This window comes from Oryza brachyantha, chromosome 5 (assembly GCF_000231095.2).
Source record: "Oryza brachyantha chromosome 5, ObraRS2, whole genome shotgun sequence".
In the NCBI taxonomy this organism is placed as follows: domain Eukaryota; kingdom Viridiplantae; phylum Streptophyta; class Magnoliopsida; order Poales; family Poaceae; genus Oryza; species Oryza brachyantha.
In genome coordinates, this window is record NC_023167.2 from 15,006,925 (window position 1) to 15,025,621 (window position 18,697).

Genomic DNA, 18,697 nt, shown 5'->3' on the forward strand with positions numbered 1-18,697 from the left:
CACAAGCAGACAACAGACAGCCCTGAAACTGAAAGCTGATGACAAATTCTCCCAAACGCATTAGGCAATACAAAGGTTCAATAGGTGAACAGAGCGGTGGGTAGTATTGAAGATTTTTGGCAGCCATGTATATTTACAACAAAACGAGAAGGTTTGCATCAACAGGGGCGAGCTAAGCTGAGAGTCGCCATGTGCGCGACCACTTGAGCACACCTAGAGGCAACTACCACTGTACAGAGAATGATGGGCATGCGCCACCTCTGTTTCCTTTTTTTTAACCCTTTCCACCCTAACATTAGTTCCACCGAACCGTGTCACTGTTATGGTAAGTTAAGCAGTGAACCACCCACATTTACACCATTTTTCCTACGTGATACTTACAGAACACATGAATTTCTACGGCGTGCGGAATGTGGAGCTGATGGTATCAGTTTCAAGTCAAGATAGGTGGAAAGACCCCTGGCCTTCCGTGATTGCGTAGAGTAGTTTCTCCCTCATCTTGTCCTGCAGGTGGAGCATAGCAATTTGGTGTCAACGCAAGCAGTAACTGCAACTAAACCATCCAAATCATCGTACACAGAATAATATTATTTCCAAATATGTTACCGTTGTTTTCAGCTTGACTTAATTAGGTGAACTCATCAATTCACTCTAGTGATGTTTTAGCACATGATGGCTCATGATCACGTAAGCAAAGGGTAGTTACTTTACAAAATTTCAGGATATACTCGTGGAATATTAAAAAGCTACTCAGGACGATAGTGTGTTACAGTCTTACAGACCTTGGAAGAATAGGGGGGTAACTTTAGGTAATTAGCGCAAGTCATCACACTTGGCAGGTCGTCATCAGCCTCGTTGCTGTTATGCTGTTGATTGTATCACAGTATTAGGGAAGACAGTAAGAGCGAATTAATCCCAAACGCAGTATACGATGAAAACAGACCTTTCGGACAACCGTCAGTTTTGGATTTAGTGCAGCTAACCCACCCGGTGGGAGTCGAGGTGAACCTGTTATAAACTGTAAGAAAGCTCTTCGTTGATTGCATCCAAACTCCTGTACAATCTCCAACAACTGCAACGCGTTCGGCATGTAAAGAAAAAGCCTACTACCATTTCACAATTACAATATTTCACTGTCTATATATGTATACTCAACTTACATTAATGACAGGAGGGCTGCTGGAAGTGTAGCCATGATCGAACTTTATGTGATCCACAAGTTTTGTGAACTGTTCAGAAACAAGAACCAATAAGGGAGGTAGATAACTTTCAGAAATATCAACAAACTCCAACAAAATAAGGCACTTACATCCCAAGTGTCTTGTTCACCACAGAGTAATCGCTCCAGTTCATCCTCTGAGAAGACCTGGAGGGTGCTTAGTGGAAATACCTGCATTTCCCAGTGTCAGTCTCACAATAGAATGAATGTCCAAAGGACAAATGCCAGACACATTTTCTACTAGTTATAAATGGAAGCAGGGAGAACAGCACCTAAACACTGAATATATCTGAATCTAACAAATGAAAGCTTACGTAAACAAAACATATGGCCATGAAAATTTCTAGGATAGTAACACACCCTATCCACTCTGCACATTCCATAACTAGCACAGAACGACAAATCATAGTGCAAGTGAAAACTGCCATTAGCTACATAAGTACATGAAGCACACCTCATTGAATCCTGACTTAAATGCTTCCAGCTGTCTTGCGATTCCAGTTCTAACCGTTGCATCAACAACAAAAGAAACATACTGTTCTAAATTGTCAGCATTTACCTGCCAGTAACATGAGCAATTTAAGGAAGAGTATAATCAGTTAAGAAACTGAAAGCATTAAGTGTATACTCACTCATATGCGCTTACATTCTTCAAGCTACTTTCTGGAGAAAGAACATATTCTGGATATCCTGGAAGAGCAAACACAATAGCAAGATCCTCAATCTTGCAACCTCGATAAGACAAATCAGATGTACTCTTACAGTCCCCACTCGAACTTGATTCTAAATATTTTCTCCGAGCAGCAACCGCTTTAAACTCCATAAGGGTCATTGCTAGTTCAGGATCAAATGAGTGAATGTCATATAGATTAAGTTCCTAAGAAAGAAAAAGGTTATTTAGAGACTTGGAAAATTACGTAAAGCATATTAAAACTCCATACAGGGATTCACTCCAAAATACCTGCCCTAGTATAAGCTTATAAAATGCTTTAGAAAATGGAATGTCGAGAATTCTGCTGTCTTTAATTGCCTTTGCAACAACCTGACCAAGGAGGTGGAATTGTTTATCCACTTCTGAGAAGGAAGAACAATCCACATGGATAGACCATGGTTTAGGAAAAAGTCCATTAGGGGCAACCACAAATCCAGAACCACCATGAGCAATATCCGGGCCAGTTTCACAGGGAATGTCCCCTCTCCACATGCCTAAACCGGACTTCTGAAACTCATGACTTATCAGTGTATAGAATTCCATCGTAGGACCTAAACCAGTGCCTACTTCCTCTTTATATTCCACTTCGAGCAGTGCATTACCCCAGGCATGTGATTGCATCACTTTAGCAGCAGATGCCAGTATATTGTCACGGTCAACTTTGAACTTTTTCCGTGAGAAGGATGGCACCCTTTCTATTATTATACCACTACCACTTGTATCCATCATATTCCCATGTTGCGGGGTCAATGAACCAAATGCCGTCAACTGAAAATACTTCCATCTTGCCTCAAAAGAAAACAAGAAGGGACATGCAGACATCAGTTCAGTGCACCATAAAGGCAGGCAGCGAGACCTTAAAACCAAGGGATCATGCAACTGTTGCTCCAGTTTATCTGTCAATTTAGCACTGGCAAACTCCTGCTGTGGAACTAAAGAAACATCAGCTTTCAGATCATCAAGGTTAGTTATGCCTCCATGTACAAAAGTGTGGTTTCTCTCATCAGACACAAGGTGAAAAGAGTATCGGTTTAGTCCCTCCAGAATTTTTAGCATAAATAATATGTCATATGATGGACTTGATCTGTCAAGTTTGCAAGGAAGCTTGCCAAGCAACAGGCTACTGAAGAAAGGGAGTGCCTGCCACGTAAATCCAGCTTTACTGTCATTTGCTGATGTTGTAGCACAAGATGAATTCTTAAGAGAATAATCTACTTTTGGATTCACAGTTCTATAGGTTACATCATGCACAATGCGCCAAAACTGGTTGTCCAAAATTATGTCAGAGCCTGCATTTATCTGATCCTGCAGGATTGATTGATACAGAGTAATAGATTGGTCAAGATTTTTTCCTTTCAAGCTAAATAACAATTTTGGTTGTGCAGTATGATCACTTGCACTTGTCTCTTGTTGGACTGCACCTACACATCCATTGCAAATAAGAGATTAAAAATGCGTGTTTCACAATGTCCAGACCACATCAGTACACTTGCTCCACTACTCATGTCCTTACCAGAAGATGAAGGCCCTTTATCCGAGCCTGGCTCTACAGATAAATTTTGATTTCCACTTATATCTCCCTGAAGAAGAGAACCATTTTAGTGCCATCAAAATAATTTACAAGGCATATACAACATAGCAACTGCTTCCTTTCGTAGCAAAAACATGTTGATCTGGAATACATCAAACTATATTAATTTGACCAAAGATGTTTCTGAACTTTTTGGTTTCAATACATGAACAGGAAATTTGGTAAAAGAACTTGGACATAATTATATTCTTATAAATTCTTTAGAATTTAGGACATCAAATCTGGCGATCAAAATGGTATGTTGCTGATGATAAAAAGGCAAAAATGGAACTTCTTTTGACTGCAGGTACTAATATATGGATTTCTAGTTATTCTCAGATATTGTTTGCAAATTATGCAAAATGTGTAAGCAGGCTTGGGACTAGTCAATATAATTTACAGGTCAGAGGTAGACTACACAAGTCAAAAAAACATATGGCTTCCTTACACTCAGCATGATATTTATTACCCATGAGTACCCATGAGATACTAATTGTTCATATTATTTCGAGAATATTTACATAATACATAGAATAATACCTCGCGTGTTGGGGATGATTCAGGTGTGAAATCTCTTTTCTGTAGGTCATCTTCAGAATATTTCTTTTCAGAAGCAACAGCATTGGATGATGATTCAGCCTTCTGATTGCTTGTGTCTGTACAAATTTTGGGCCACAAGAACTCTTCAATAGTGTGCAATGAGGAAGAGATTTCCACATTAACAACATTATTATAGTTTGACAAGTTGATTTGATCTTCATCCTTCTTAAATCGTACTCGGATACATGGAGTAATTGTTGAGTGCCTAGTAGGGATATCTGAAATAGTGTTCCTTGGCTTGAAATTATGGCTCATTATCACTGGGAAGTTGTCAAGGGAGGTAAGAGCATTCTGTAGTTTCCTTACTAACAGTGTCAAGAGCATATCGCCCCAGTGCTGCTCCATTCTTGAAAAGGATATATGAGCAAATGATTGGAATCTTTTTAGCACGGCAAGAACATGTTCAGTATTGTAATCATTTGGATTCCCCTCCGTTTGGAGGAACTTGCCATTGGAGAGGTAATTAGACAAAGATTTGACCAATCCACTCTCAAGGAACTCAAAGGTAGTCATTGTTTCTCCCCCATGAAGCTCCATCATCACCTCACTTAAAATGTTAGTCAAGTGCTCTTCATTTTGGAGATTGTCTTGGTTTAATGACTTATCAGCAGAATCATTCAGAACTGCGCAGCAAGTTTTGAGTTTTTGCAAAATCTCCGTCAACCCCATCTCAGAGTTCACTGCTTCGGCAGTGAAGTAGCTTGTCTTCACATGCCTTGCAAAAGTAAATAGGTTGCCCTTTCCAATCATGCAGATCCTTGTTTCAGCAGCATCAGATCTGGGATAATCAAATGCATAGCAGAAACATGTCGGCTTATTTCTTATGACAGGCTGATTCTCTGATTGTTGAGTTTCATCAGAGAGATCAGTAGATTTTGAGCAATCATCTTGCACAAGAAGAGCCTCAACTGCATAGACTACACCTTCCTTGATGAAAGATCCAAGGTAAGCATCAGGAAGCTTTTGCATGAGAATTTCGATAAGCTTTAGTGATGAGAATAGCACATGATGATCCTTACGAGACAATAAACCAGCCAAGAAACTGCCACAGAGATCACAAAAATAAATCTATCCATTTGAAACCAGCAATTCTATAACAACAAAAATGCAATTGATCTTGCTTATGGCTATCATGTAAAGAACATAATCTTGCCTAGGTATGTTTGCATCCTTGAGCAAATCTTGAAGCATTTCAGGTTTACTGAAATAACAGATGTTATTTACAATTGAAGCACATCCATAGCAAATGTATGAATTTGCACCAGAGTTGACTGCCTGCACAAAACAACATACTCATTTCCATATTTCAGAGCACAATCATCGCTATGACCTGTTAATTGTTATTGTTGTCTAACAGACCTTGATCAAGACATGAAGAATCTCCATAGAGAACTGACATAAGAACCTTGGTTCATCTATAATTATTTTTTCTTTTGCATGTACCATCTGAGTGTCTTCAACATCTCTTGCTGCAGAAGGAATAAGTTGGTTTGCTAGTTTCAGAGCCTCATTGACCTGGGATCAGCACAATTAAATTTATCAAATCACGTGCACTCTACAAATGGCTCTTCAAACAGAATTGAATGAAGTAGATTAGGGTGGTGCATATGTGGCAAATGACTTGTTATGCGCCCTAGTGCAACTTATTACATTCCAAGTTCTAATGTAACAAGGTTGCATGCATGTTGTGGCGAGTGACTTGTTATGCATAGCAGGGATAGACATGCAACAGAGGTCAGACAGCAGCAACCTGAGGTAGAATAGTGCTAGGCACAAAGTGAATTATGTGGGTGATGTATAGGCCAACACAGAACTTAAGGGATTAAAAGACACTATTCAGCCCATTTTGTCATGCTGCAGTGAGTAGTAACACCCATAAAAACGCCCACAGCTTGAACATACAAGATATAATACATAGTAGTTAAGTCTAAAGATAGGGGTAAACAACTGATAATAAACAAAATGCAGTGAATTGCAACCAAGCTTAATTGATATGCTACCTTCTAGTCTTAAAATGTCTGGAAGTAAGAAAACTAACCTGGTTGTTTTGGTTTTCCAAAGGCAGGTAAGGCATGCCATGTGAGAGATCTGAAGTAACCAAAATTCTACTTATGGTGCTACCAGCATTCAGCTCAAAGAGAGACTTCACAGCCACCAGTGAATTACAGGCTAACTTAGCAAGAAGCCCAATCAAGTTCTACAATCAAAGCAAACAACAATCAATTTCCTCAACACATATTTGGGCATATGCATAAAAGTTCTACTGCAAGCATACACTGCATGTTGATGGGCTAAGAGAAGTTAGTCCACCAGTGTTGATCAGTGGCAGGACTTTCTCTATCACACCCTGGTGACACAACTGGTCGAGAAGCTCCACTGAACCATTAAATGAATCCACAACGCTTATCAAGCAACTTGCAACCTTCTCCACCACCTGCAATGTTATATCACTTAAAACATAAACACTGCTTACATACGTGACCCCAAACAAGCTCAGTTCGAAGAATGAACAGTGATACCATTTTGTCCTCATACTGCAGTAGATTACACAGCATTGGCATAGAATCCATCACAAACTGGGAGCAGTCTTTGGGGACCTTCTTACAGACATTTGCCACAGCTGAGACCGCAACCCTCTGAACAACACAAGCAGGAATCCAATTGGTGGATGTAGTATTTCATCAGCAACAGATGGACTGATGGAACCGTGGCAATCCTAACCTGAATACTTGCAGAGAAGAAGTCAATGAATGTGAGCACAGCAGCGATCATGCCAGCCCGCAAGCACGGCGTTGGTTGCCTCCGCGATATCTTCTCGAATGCTTGCAAGCACTGCGCGTGCAACAATACGATCACATAGAACACGTCTGGTTACTGTGATCGTTCGATCGGGTCGCCAGAGCCGCACTCTGTTACCTGCTCAGCAACATCAAGGTACTCGATGGCGAGAAGACGGGAGCAGAGCAAAGGGAGCAGGCCGTGGCGGACGACAGCGTCGGAAGCGCGTGGCATCGTGTCGCAGAGGTATGTGATGGCGCGCACGGAGAGCAGCATCACGTCGGGGCTAGCCACCACGCCACCCTCGGTGGCCCCCACCAGCCGCACCAGCGCCCGCGCCGCGGCCTCCGTAGGGAAGTAACCCCCAACGTCCTCCCCGCAGAAGGAGAGCGCCTCGCAGAGCTCCGTCAGCGCCGCCACCAGCGGCCCCTCCTCCGCGCCCTCCGCTGCCACCGCCGCCACCATCCGTTGGAACCTCCCTCCCCCGCCTCCGCACCTCCTCGGGCTCCCGTCCCCATCCGACTCGCACGACGACCCCCCGTCCCCATCCCCATCATCGTCACCTTCCCCTTCCCCATCCCCATCCCCATCACCATCCTCTTCCCCATCCCCATCGCCTGCGTGGCCAGACGACGACGTGTCCATATCCGAGCAGGCGCGCTCCCCCGCCGCCGCCGCAACCACAGCCTCCGCCCCCGCCCCTTCCCCCGCCACGGCAGCAGCCGAGGTCGACGGCTCCGCAGTGCAGGGCCGCTTATCGGCGGGGTGCTCCGCCTCCCCAGAAGCTCCGCCGTCGGAGTCGGGCCGCTTCCGGCAGCGATCCATCCTCCCTCCCTCCCGCGCCACTCGCTCCGGCCGCTCCTCGAGTCGTCCTGGCAGCGACCAATCACTCCGCCGATCGATCGGGGCGGAACTCGCCGGCCCCCGCGGATATATACACGGGAGCCGTGCGGGGGTGGGTTTAGTCTACTCTACCCTCCTCCTCCACCGCGATCGGTTTTGAAAACAAAACCGTGGCGTTTTTAACCGATTCGGGGCGATTTTGGTGGAAATTCCCCGTGTTTCCGACGTCCACGTCGCCGTGGCTCCACCGCCATACTGTGGTGCGGTGACCGGAGCGGAGCAAGGGGTGGTGGGTGGGGTGGAAATGGAACTGCGGCTTGGGTTGTTTTCGGCTTTTTGGGGAGTGTGGGGGCGGCGTCGCGCGGTCGACGTGTTGCGCGCTCGGGTTCGTGCTGGGTGCGTGTCGTATTTGGCTGCTTTCGTTTCACCTCGTTGAGCTAACCTAATCTTTTTCGTAGCACGTTTTTCAAATAACTCTATTTCTTAAATTTCGTGTAAAAGTTTTTTTATATAGAAATTATTCTAAAAAAATAAATAACTTTATTTTTTAATTTTTAATAAGTAATACTTAATTAATTATATGCTAATTACGATTATCGTTACCGTGCGACTAATCAGCTTTCATAACCTTCCTGTCGGAACGCAGCCTTTGTTTGGCTGTTTGGTTTTGCCCTTTACTTCCAACAACGAAAAGGTGACAAGGCTGATGTTAGGATCCTATAAGCCATCTCTTGGCTAATTATTTGCTAATTGCAACTTTGCAAGTTGTGTGAAGGGAGACAACGACAATCCTTTGTTAGGGAAAGGAGGGGTTGGGCTTCTTTTTTAAGGAGAAAGAAATATACTTATTTGTCAAGAGTACGCTCAAAGGTAGAGAATAGGATTAATTCTTTCCTCATCTACGTCAATAACACTAACTTATTTTATAAGCATAGTTACAGAGGTACATGTATAGTTTCTTTATTAATATAAGAAAATATCTTTTTTATTACTCCCCTTCCCTTTTATCTACCCTATGCAACTTAATTTACTAAATAAATGTTAAGAGTCAATTCTAAACCGTGACATGCATAACACTATTTTTCTCTCTCCTTCACTCCATTTCCAACAATTTCATTCTTATCCCTGTTTTGGATTCTAATATTGATTTTACCCCTTATTTTTAGGTCTTCCTTGAACCGGATCAACATGATGCCCCTGTTTTGGATGGACAGAACTGACGGTGTTAACTCAAGCTCTAAAGTACTAGTTTACCCTTGGTCGGAGATTTCGTTTTTATCCTTGTAATTTGTTGATATGGTTGTCTATTTTGTGATATTTTGGATTTGTTAATATGTGGATCAATTTTAGATGATATGGTTATCTATTCTAGGATATTATGGACTTGTAATATGTAGAATTACATGATAAAGTTTAATATGACATGCTATCTCAAACTATTGTTAAATTTGTACCCAATTTCTAATGAGGCTCTGCCAATTTTTTTTCAAAAAAATTAGGTGTTCTATTAAATTGAAGATGAATTAACAATAATATTGCTTTTGTTGTTGTAATTGATATGATTTAGAATAGAGGGCAACAACGCAAATGACTAAAAATTACAGGGATACAAATGAAATTTCCGATAAAGGATGAAATAGTACTTCAACCCTCGAGTTAACACCATATTTCCCTCCATCAAAAAAGGGGCATCATGTTGGTTAAAAAAACAGTGACAAATACGAAAACCCTAAAAGAGTGAGACAAAATCAATATTAGAATCCGAAACGGGGGTAAGAACCAAATTGTCCCTTTTATTTTTACCATGCTTTTTGAACTCAATCTAGAGCCTGTTCTTCTTTTGTATGGAGGATACTAACAGTGTTAAGTAGTCATTATAGTACCATTTTCCCCTTGTCCGAAATTTCATTTTTATCCATGTATTTTTAACATTGATTCTATTTATGTATATATAATGCTATAATTTAGAACGTAGGGCAAAACTGTAAATAATAAAAAATATATGGACAAAAATGAAAATTTCGACAACGGACTTAACACACACAGTCAGTACTCTCCATCCAAAATAAAGTCAGAATATGCATTGAGTTCAAGAAAAGAAAGGGTAAAAATAAAAACCCTACAAAGTGGGTAAAACCAATATTAGAGATCAAAACAGAGATATAAACACAATTGACCCAAGATAAAAACCATAAAAAAATAAAATCAGTATTAGATTAGAGATCAAAACGGGTAACCACTCTGCTCTTCTAAAATAAGGGGAACAGAATTTCGAAGCCTCGAACGCGGGTCGGCTGGAGCGACAGTGCTCCCACGTCAGTGAGCCTCACGCCGTTTATCGCTCCCCGCGCTAAATATTTCGCTCCCCGCGCCTCTCAGGTCCCAACCCACCTCTCCCGCCGCCCTTGAGGCCGCCGCCGCCGCCGCCGCAAACTCGCCGGAGAAAGAAGAGAGTCCCCCATTCCCCCCCGGGGACATGTACGGTGGCAGTCCTCGCAAGGGCAAGCAACACGGCGGCCTCTCCATGGACGCCGCCACCGCGGCGGGGCTCGCGGCGGTCTGGTCGGAGTACTTCCCGGAGGAGGGCGAGTTCTCGGCGGACAGCCGCAGCGCGCGCCTCGCCGCCGATCTGGTCTACCTCTTCTCCTCCCCGGACGCGAGCGACCTGCTCTCACGAGTAAGCGCGGCTCTCCCCCGTTTCATTCGTGCGGTGCGTTGTCTTTCGATCGCTTCTCACGGCGGTGTAGGGTTCCGCACTCAGGGGCGGTGCGGTTTCGCTATGATCATCTGTTCGTGTGTGATCGGATTTAGAAAGTTATTTCATATTGGACGGTGGCATATTTGGAGAATATTTACTGCAGAAATGCCTAGGATTTTTGCGGATTGACGGTCCAATTAATTGAAATGTTCTGGAAATTGCAACCAAAGTTAGCTCTGTAAGATCTTCACAAGTGTTTACTCATATGTCAGCGTTTAAGCTTGTAATGGAGCTTGTCATCACCGATTTTACTTGAAACTACAGCTCATTAGTGAGCTTGCAACTCGATGTGTAACGGCTGTTTAGTTTCTATTCTCTCAGTGCCTTAATTGGTAATGCATGGGTTTCTTAAGGATCAGTAAGCAATTCAATTATTGCAGAAATCTTGAAATACGAAATTGTAATTGGAATAATTTACCCTCTTTGGTTCATGTGGTTACTAGTTATTACTAACTCCGTCCCAGTAAGCATTTATAGATTGTTTAGCAAAGATTAATTTTGAGAAGAAAAATACTACAATGCTCCTTAGGCCCCGTTCGGTAAAAGGGAGGGGTGGGTTAGTTATTTGGCGCGAAAAATATAGTATCAGACATAATTATTAATTATTAAAAAATATAAAATAGATTAATATGATTTTTAAAACAACTTTGCTATAGAAAATTTTTGAAAAAATACACTGTTTAGCAGTTTGTTAAGCGTGCCCGCGAAAAACGAGGGATAAGATAACTTATGGGTGGCTGCCGAACGCGCCCTTAATAAATGAGGAATGGATAGTAGTGAGAGGGTAGGTGGGGATAAAATAGGAAGAATTTAAATGAGAAGTGATTGATGGGATAAGCAGTACTATGAATAGTGCCAGAAATATTTATATTTTAGTATAAGAATTAAATATTAGAAATACTTATAGTTTGGAACGGAGGGAGTACTAATTAATACTTACAACTTTATGGATTCATGCACAGGTTGAAGGTGATGGCGATATCCTCTTCCTTCCGCTTGATTTCCAGCAGCTCTCGAATTTGACCTGGATTACTGAAGCTCTCCAGGAAAATCCAAAAGAAGCCTTGCTTTGCATGGGAGCCGCAGTTCATCTGGTTGATGTTTCTGTTTATGTTTTCCTAGGATTAATCAGCTTGTTACTTCTGTAGTGCTTTCACATTTAATTCGCTATACCTGATATATCAGATCTTGATATTTTCTTCAGATTGTGTGCGCTATCAGGGACTTGCAGTTGGGCGACATCAACAAAATCAATATCAGGCTTTACAACCATGCCAAGACTATTGCTTTGAAGAATCTAAAAGCGGCATATATTAGTAAATGACACTCTATATTTGTCATTTTGTGCTAAAGTTTGTTCATACATAATGGAATCACTGATTTGTAGATTCACTTGGCAGAGAATCTTGTGACAGTGCGTGGTACAGTTTTAAAAGTAAGTACAGTGAAGCCTCTAGTACTGCAGCTGAATTTCCAATGCATGAAATGTGCTACAAAATTCCCCCGTGTATTCAGTGATGGGAAGTTTTCACCACCAGTATCCTGCAGTATTCAGGGATGCAAGAGTAGAACCTTCATCCCAATGAGATCTACTGCAAAGTTGATTGATTTTCAGAAAATAAGGCAAGTATAAATAAACTCAGCTACATTATTCTCCGCTTATGGCACTGAAGCTTTTTTTTTTCCATCTTGTTTCTAATTCAGGATACAGGAGCTTGCTAGTGGTGAAAGTCATGAAGAAGGCAGAGTGCCGCGAACTATAGAGTGTGAACTTACAGAGGATCTTGTAGATTGTTGCATTCCTGGAGAGGTTGTAACAGTTACTGGAATTGTTAAAGTCCTGAACAACTACATGGACGTTGGAGGAGGTACAACTCCAAAGAAATTAGTACACTATTTGGCCTTTTTTTTCTGAAGCTCCCTGGATTTGCTAGATCACATATCAGTTTTAAAGCATGAGTTAGCATTCGCTAAAATGGTTTATCTATAAATAGCTCAAATGGTTCACAATGCTTATAGATGCACACATGCTGTCAACATTTGGGTTTGTTTGTTTATTAATCTAAATTAGCTGTTAGTGTTCCAATTGGGCAACCTCAAGTGACATTAAGATTTTTTTTACTAGATGGAGTAGTTGAGAATTAGGATGTTAGCAAATCAAGAATAAATTCCAATTTTTGTTTCTTCCAGTTACAAACCATCAATCCTAAATTGGATGTATTGAGAACTATCACATCAATTTATGGACTATGGGCATAAACAGTTCATTAGAAGCACTACTGTATTGTCCCTGCAAAAAAAGAAGCATTATCGTAGTGCATGTTAATCTTAGGGGAACCTATGCAATGCTATACCTGGCAACGTGAAGGTATCTATGTGTTACTTCTCCTTCACTAGTTTCTATGTATAGCCTTGTCTCCTGCTTGGTCTTTTATGCAGATGCCATATAGGCACATAACTCCTATTAACCTGAGCATTTTCTGCCAATATGTTTGTCTCTTTTTGCAGCTTCTTGTTATCTTTGACACATCAATAATTTCATTTGTATCTTCAGGGAAGTCCAAAAGCAGAAATCAGGGTCTATACTACCTGTACTTGGAAGCAATTTCAGTAAGAAACTCGAGGGCCCATGCTGCTTCAGCAAATTCAGATGCAATTTCCACTACTATTCAGACCACTGGATCTTTCGGTTTTCAAACTTTTACTGAAAAGGATCTCGAATACATCTCCAAATTTAAAGAAGAACATGGTTCTGATGTTTTTCGTCAAATACTTCAATCATTTTGCCCCTCCATCTATGGACATGAACTTGTAAAAGGTACTAATATGGTCCTTGACTTGCACCTAAAGAGGCATTCTCACTTGCCGTTTAATGTGGTTAAAGATTTAAATGGAGTTCACTGTAGGATGTCCTAATATTGGAAATTATTGGTTTGGTAAAACCAATTCTTCACTTTATTTTCTGTAAATAAGAAATGAAATGACAACCGCTTTTTTGTCTTTGTTTTTTGTTCAATTCGCTCTGGACCTGTGCAGCACTGCAGCATTTTCTGTTTACTAGCTAAATACCCCTGTGATGCGTGGAATAGGTTGAATATGATGATTTACCCTATCAACTATAGCTTTGAAAATGGGTGAGCCACATTTTTGTGGTCCCACATGTCAGCTAATAGTGGGAGTAAGTGGTGGTATATTCACCAATTCTATGGCGCCACATGTCAGTTAGTGGTTGGTGGTATATTCACTTCCCACCACCACCACTAGTCAGTTAGTGGTTGGTGGTATATTCACTTCCCACCACCACCACTAGTCTTTTAAATAGTATAGAATGCATAACAAATCCTAAAGCAATTTAGTCTTGAGATTTACGAAGCTACTAGTACCTCCTGTTGCTCTAGGATATGTGTTCTCTGTTTTTACTAGAGCACGCAACGCTCATTTTTAGTACATTACTGTTTACAAACATGCCAGTATTTGCATTTTATTGCTGGACACAACTTAATTAATATTTCCAAATTTTCAGCTGGTATCACTCTTGCTCTTTTTGGTGGAGTTCAGAAGCATTCAGTTGATCAAAACAAGGTCCCAGTGAGGGGAGACATCCATGTTGTTGTTGTTGGTAGTCCTTCACTTAGCTTCTAGGCTTCTTGGTAGGAATTTTCTAGCTTTGTTCAGATTGCAATTGAAACTCTTGCTTAATGCAATTCTAGGCGACCCTGGACTAGGCAAGAGCCAACTACTACAGGCTGCAGCTGCTGTTTCCCCGCGGGGTATATATGTTTGTGGAAATACAACAACAAATGCTGGTCTAACTGTTGCCGTGGTTAAAGATTCTATGTCAAATGATTATGCATTTGAGGCTGGTAAGCATATGAGATTGTTTTTCATCCTTCACTTGAAATGAGGCAGGTTAAATATTGAACTGGCTGTTTCACCTGGTGGATTTTGTCTTTAAAAACTTGTGAGTTAACCAAAATAAGTATGATGCAAGTGGGTCTGGTCGGGCTGACCCATTGGCCACCCTAGTATTTTTGCTTGACTAATCAAGGGCATAATAGAGTTGACTATAAATCATGTTGACCTTTTGATATACAGGTGCCATGGTTCTTGCTGACCGTGGATTATGCTGTATCGACGAGTTTGATAAAATGTTAGCAGAGCATCAGGTATACAAGCAGGCTTCATGTGCTGAAGTGTTAAGCAGAAAGTTCTACCTGCCCTTATCATGTTTCTAATGAAGTTGGGCTCATAGGCTTTACTGGAAGCCATGGAACAGCAATGTGTATCTGTGGCAAAGGCTGGTCTTGTGGCAAGTTTATCGGCCCGTACTTCTGTTCTGGCGGCTGCTAATCCTGTTGGTGGTCATTACGAGTGGGTTAATGCTTTACATCCGTACTAAATAAATATTCCAATTCCTACATATTGTACTGCTTATCGTTCTTGATTTGTCATCTCCATTCGCATTTTCCTTTTCATTTTATACAGACTCAGGGATATATACAAGAATTGTCAATTTTCAGAAACAAGACCAGGAGGAATGGATATTTACCCATAAAGCTAGCAATAGTAGCAATATATGGATTAATCTGGTTATTTGGATAGTCAGTAAGAATTCTTTATATAGTTTGGGTTGTCTGGTCGGATTGGGTTCATATTCCTATAATAAGAGGCATTGTACATCTTGTCATGTAAGATAGTACATGGGTGGTAAACTCTTAGATGAAGAGACTGATTGCGACAATTTGAATGGAAGAACTTTGCCTAGAGGATAGGGTGCTAGCTGGGGTAGAGGGGAACTGGACTAGGGTGAAAATTCAGGAGATATGAGATTAATACATCTTCTTACTAATCTGAAAATGGATGTTTCATTCTCTTACATAGAGTTGAGTCCTGATGGTCCAATTTAATGAGTTAAAACTGATGAATTAAGCTAACAGAGATGGAAGTAAAGATGGAAGAACTACTAGCTAGTCATTAAATCACGTGTTACTGCCAACTTAACCATTAATATTTGTTTTCTGTAGCCGAGCAAAAACGGTGAATGAGAATTTAAAGATGAGCGCGGCCCTCCTCTCTCGGTTTGATTTGGTTTTCATTTTACTTGACAAACCAAATGAACTGATGGATAAGAGAGTATCAGACCACATAATTGCAGTAAGTCCCTGTTTAACCGTTTTTCTTATTCTCATCTCTCAAGTATATTATGGGTATGTGATATGTTCACATGATGCGGAATATCTGTGGGTTGTAAGAATGATTATGTATTGGAGGATACACTCTAGTTAAATAACTAAACAAAGTCACTATTTTTTCTACAAGCAGCTCCACTCAAATGATGGAGACTCTTTCACAGCCAACAAGAGGATCAGAACAGGTCTTTGCTCGGTTATTCAATACTGATTTATTTGTCCATTCTTTTCTGTTGCACAACTCAAAACTTACCCATTGTTGTTTATTTGCAACTTTTCCCAGTGCCTCAATTTATTGGGAGTACAGATTCTGGTGTTAGTGAAAATCCATTAGCTTCAAGGCTGCGATTGCACCCAGAGAAAGACAAGGATTTCCGCCCATTACCTGGACCATTGCTTCGCAAGTATATATCTTATGCAAGAACCCATGTTAACCCCCGAATCTCGTAAGTTCCTTTCACTCGTAATGTGCTATAAATACAATACAATGAGCTATCCCTCTCTTTTGTGCTCCAGTTCTTCCCCAATCTTACTGTCTTCCTTCTTTAAGCATGCCATCGCCAGCAGCTGAAAGTCTGCAAGAGTTCTATTTGGGGTTGAGAAAGCATAGTACTTCTGCTGATGGCACACCCATCACAGCCAGACAACTGGAAAGCCTTGTAAGGTTGGCAGAAGCTCGCGCACGAGTGGATCTACGGGAAGAAGTGACTGAAGAAGATGCTAAGGTGAAATATGCTTGAGTGCCGCAAAGTTGCTAGCGATCCCATCTTTTTGCTTCTGCTTATGCTTATAAGACAAAATTTGAATTTTGGGGTTTTTCATCATTGTTTATTTTTTAACCCTATTTTTTATATCGCTAAGAACACGTATATAAAAGTTTTATTCGTAAATTATTTTTCTTTTGCAAATATGCCGTTTGACAATCATCCCTTTAGACTCTAACCCCTGTTGCTGGGTAAACCTGACTTCTTTTTATATTATTAAATCAAACTTAAAAATGAGAATTTCTGCCATTTCACCCTGCGCTGCACATGTGCAAGTTATCTTCACATTTACATGTTTATTTTTTTTACTGCTCTAGTTCTAAATTTGAAAATCTCTCATTTGTACCGCCTGGCTAAGAACTCCTTTCCAGCAATAGGCAAATAGAAATCCAATAACAACATAATTGAACAAACTCAACTACATCAAGGCTGTGTTCTTTCAATATGACTATTCCTAGATATTTCCTTGGCTTTTGAACACATACTTCCTGAACCGTTAAATGGTGTATTTTTTACAAAAAGTTTATATACAAATTATCATTATCTCACATTTCTAAAGTGGATTTTTAACTTTGTTAGCAGTTAATTTCATTATTTATATTATTAAATAGCTCTCAAAAAATCAGAAAACCTTTTATTCTTCATCTTCACATCCACGGTGGAACGATATTTATATTGTTTGTTTTGTCACCTGACAGGATGTTATAGCTTTAATGAAGGAATCCTTACATGACAAATATGTTGATGAGAATGGCTGTGTGGACTATACTCGCAGTGGTGGAATGAGCCATGAAAAGCAAGCAAAGAAATTTCTGAGTGCCTTAAACAAAGAGTCCGAGCTGCAGCAAAAGGATTTGTTTTCAATTAAGGTAAGTATCATGGCAATTATGCCTCAATGTCTTGTTTGTTGAAGGATTCTTGTTTTATTAGGTGCTGTATTATACAAAATCACATTGGCCAAATCAGTTATAATTAAAAAATTGGAAAATTCTGATTCTGCTTTGAGAAATTTATGCATTTCCCGTCTTTTGGTATGTGGGTTGTCCAATGTAAAGAAGACACGTGATTTTTCTGATCTGTTTACAGTATTTAGTCTAAACAAAGTGTAGTAGGTGCTTTTTTTTCTATATCCTTGATCTTTATGTCATGTTCTATACTTTCTATCACTTTCCTATTGCCAGGAGATGTACTGCTTAGCTGATCGTATCAGCTTACAAGTTGCAAATGTAGATGCTATTGTGGATAATTTGAACACTGCTGGTTATATTCTGCGGAAGGGATCAAACGTTTATCAGGTATCGTCTTGCTCAATAAGCTCCAGCTCTTGTTGTCAGAACAACACTAGAGAGTCTCCTGTCATCATGCTGATTATTGTTTCGACTTGTAGAATCCACGATAATCTCCCACACTGAACATAACGCGTTCCTTTTTCTTCTGTTGACAGGTAAGGACCTCGTCATACCAGGGGAGTCAAGCTACATGGTCAAGATGGTGAGTTTTCTTGCATCCTAGATAATTAGTAGGTTTGTTGGCGATGGCTGTGCGCCTGTGCTGGTTCTTTTATTAGTTAATACAGTATACTGTGAAATCGTACACATCCTTGATTCCTTGTTTACACTGGGGTTGTTCCCAGTCACTCCGAATAAGCTCTATTTCGTTGAGGTACAGCTGATAATATAGAAATGAACAAAACAAGCATAATTAATTTTTGGGTACACTTTTATATCTGTATTCATATGTGGTTTAAAACGCAATGCTGGAATGTGGACTATGATGGAAAAAAATGCCCCCGTGAATTCAACTGACTATGATGGAAAAAAAATGCCTCCGTGAATTCAGCTCTAAAATAAAGTTATAAAATTCACATGTCAGTTGATGCAGATAATAGAATTACACGATTTATTGCTCGCCCATTTAATTACAACATGACTGACTGATAGCTTCCCGTTGGTTGCTGATCCAGCTGATACAGGAGGCAGTCTAATTCTATTCGGCTTCTCAAGGCTGCACGGTGATGTACTCATATACATATCATAAGATATTAAGATGTGTGGACTAATGTGTGCTTATAGCAGTGCTACAGAGGCTCCTGCTATAGACAAAACAACAATTTTGTATAGAACTTACTATTTGAAAATCAAATGTCCAGATCGTTATGTACTACCTCTATTTCATACTCTATTTATATTATAAGACCTTTTAATCTTATTTAGTTTCATCAATCGATTAATATATATATATATACATAAATCCAAATATTAGTC

At 40.4% G+C, this 18,697-nt stretch overlaps 2 protein-coding genes across 4 annotated transcripts; one reads left to right on the forward strand and one right to left on the reverse strand.

Annotated features, from left to right (window-relative positions):
- Positions 1-101: 101 nt before the first annotated feature.
- Positions 102-7,822, reverse strand: LOC102714648 (E3 ubiquitin-protein ligase UPL4). 2 transcript variants are annotated; one of them, XM_006655324.3, is made up of 17 exons: positions 7,018-7,822; positions 6,823-6,933; positions 6,621-6,737; positions 6,377-6,535; positions 6,140-6,298; positions 5,461-5,616; positions 5,255-5,376; positions 4,042-5,143; positions 3,445-3,511; positions 2,181-3,352; positions 1,866-2,096; positions 1,674-1,778; positions 1,310-1,390; positions 1,161-1,229; positions 944-1,072; positions 783-866; positions 102-504 (listed from the first exon to the last, which is right to left on the reverse strand). In XM_006655324.3, the coding sequence occupies exons 1-17, from the start codon at positions 7,702-7,704 to the stop codon at positions 439-441; spliced, it is 4,617 nt and encodes a 1,538-aa protein (XP_006655387.2). In that variant the 5' UTR covers positions 7,705-7,822; the 3' UTR covers positions 102-438. The 2 variants fall into 2 exon arrangements, with proteins under 2 accessions (XP_006655387.2, XP_015693205.2); XM_015837719.2 differs by lacking the exons at positions 102-504; positions 783-866; positions 944-1,072; positions 1,161-1,229; positions 1,310-1,390 and having other exon boundaries at positions 1,688-1,778; positions 1,852-2,096; positions 7,018-7,440.
- Positions 7,823-10,049: 2,227 nt separating this feature from the next.
- Positions 10,050-18,614, forward strand: LOC102714923 (probable DNA helicase MCM8). 2 transcript variants are annotated; one of them, XM_040524246.1, is made up of 18 exons: positions 10,050-10,399; positions 11,443-11,574; positions 11,685-11,796; positions 11,881-12,103; positions 12,185-12,348; positions 13,035-13,298; positions 14,004-14,099; positions 14,191-14,343; positions 14,576-14,646; positions 14,733-14,851; positions 15,505-15,634; positions 15,800-15,854; positions 15,953-16,115; positions 16,220-16,394; positions 17,132-17,302; positions 17,615-17,728; positions 17,878-17,924; positions 18,397-18,614. In XM_040524246.1, exons 1-18 carry the CDS (start codon positions 10,199-10,201, stop codon positions 18,398-18,400), a joined length of 2,394 nt encoding a protein of 797 aa, XP_040380180.1. In that variant the 5' UTR covers positions 10,050-10,198; the 3' UTR covers positions 18,401-18,614. The 2 variants fall into 2 exon arrangements, with proteins under 2 accessions (XP_040380180.1, XP_040380181.1); XM_040524247.1 differs by having other exon boundaries at positions 15,803-15,854.
- Positions 18,615-18,697: the final 83 nt, after the last annotated feature.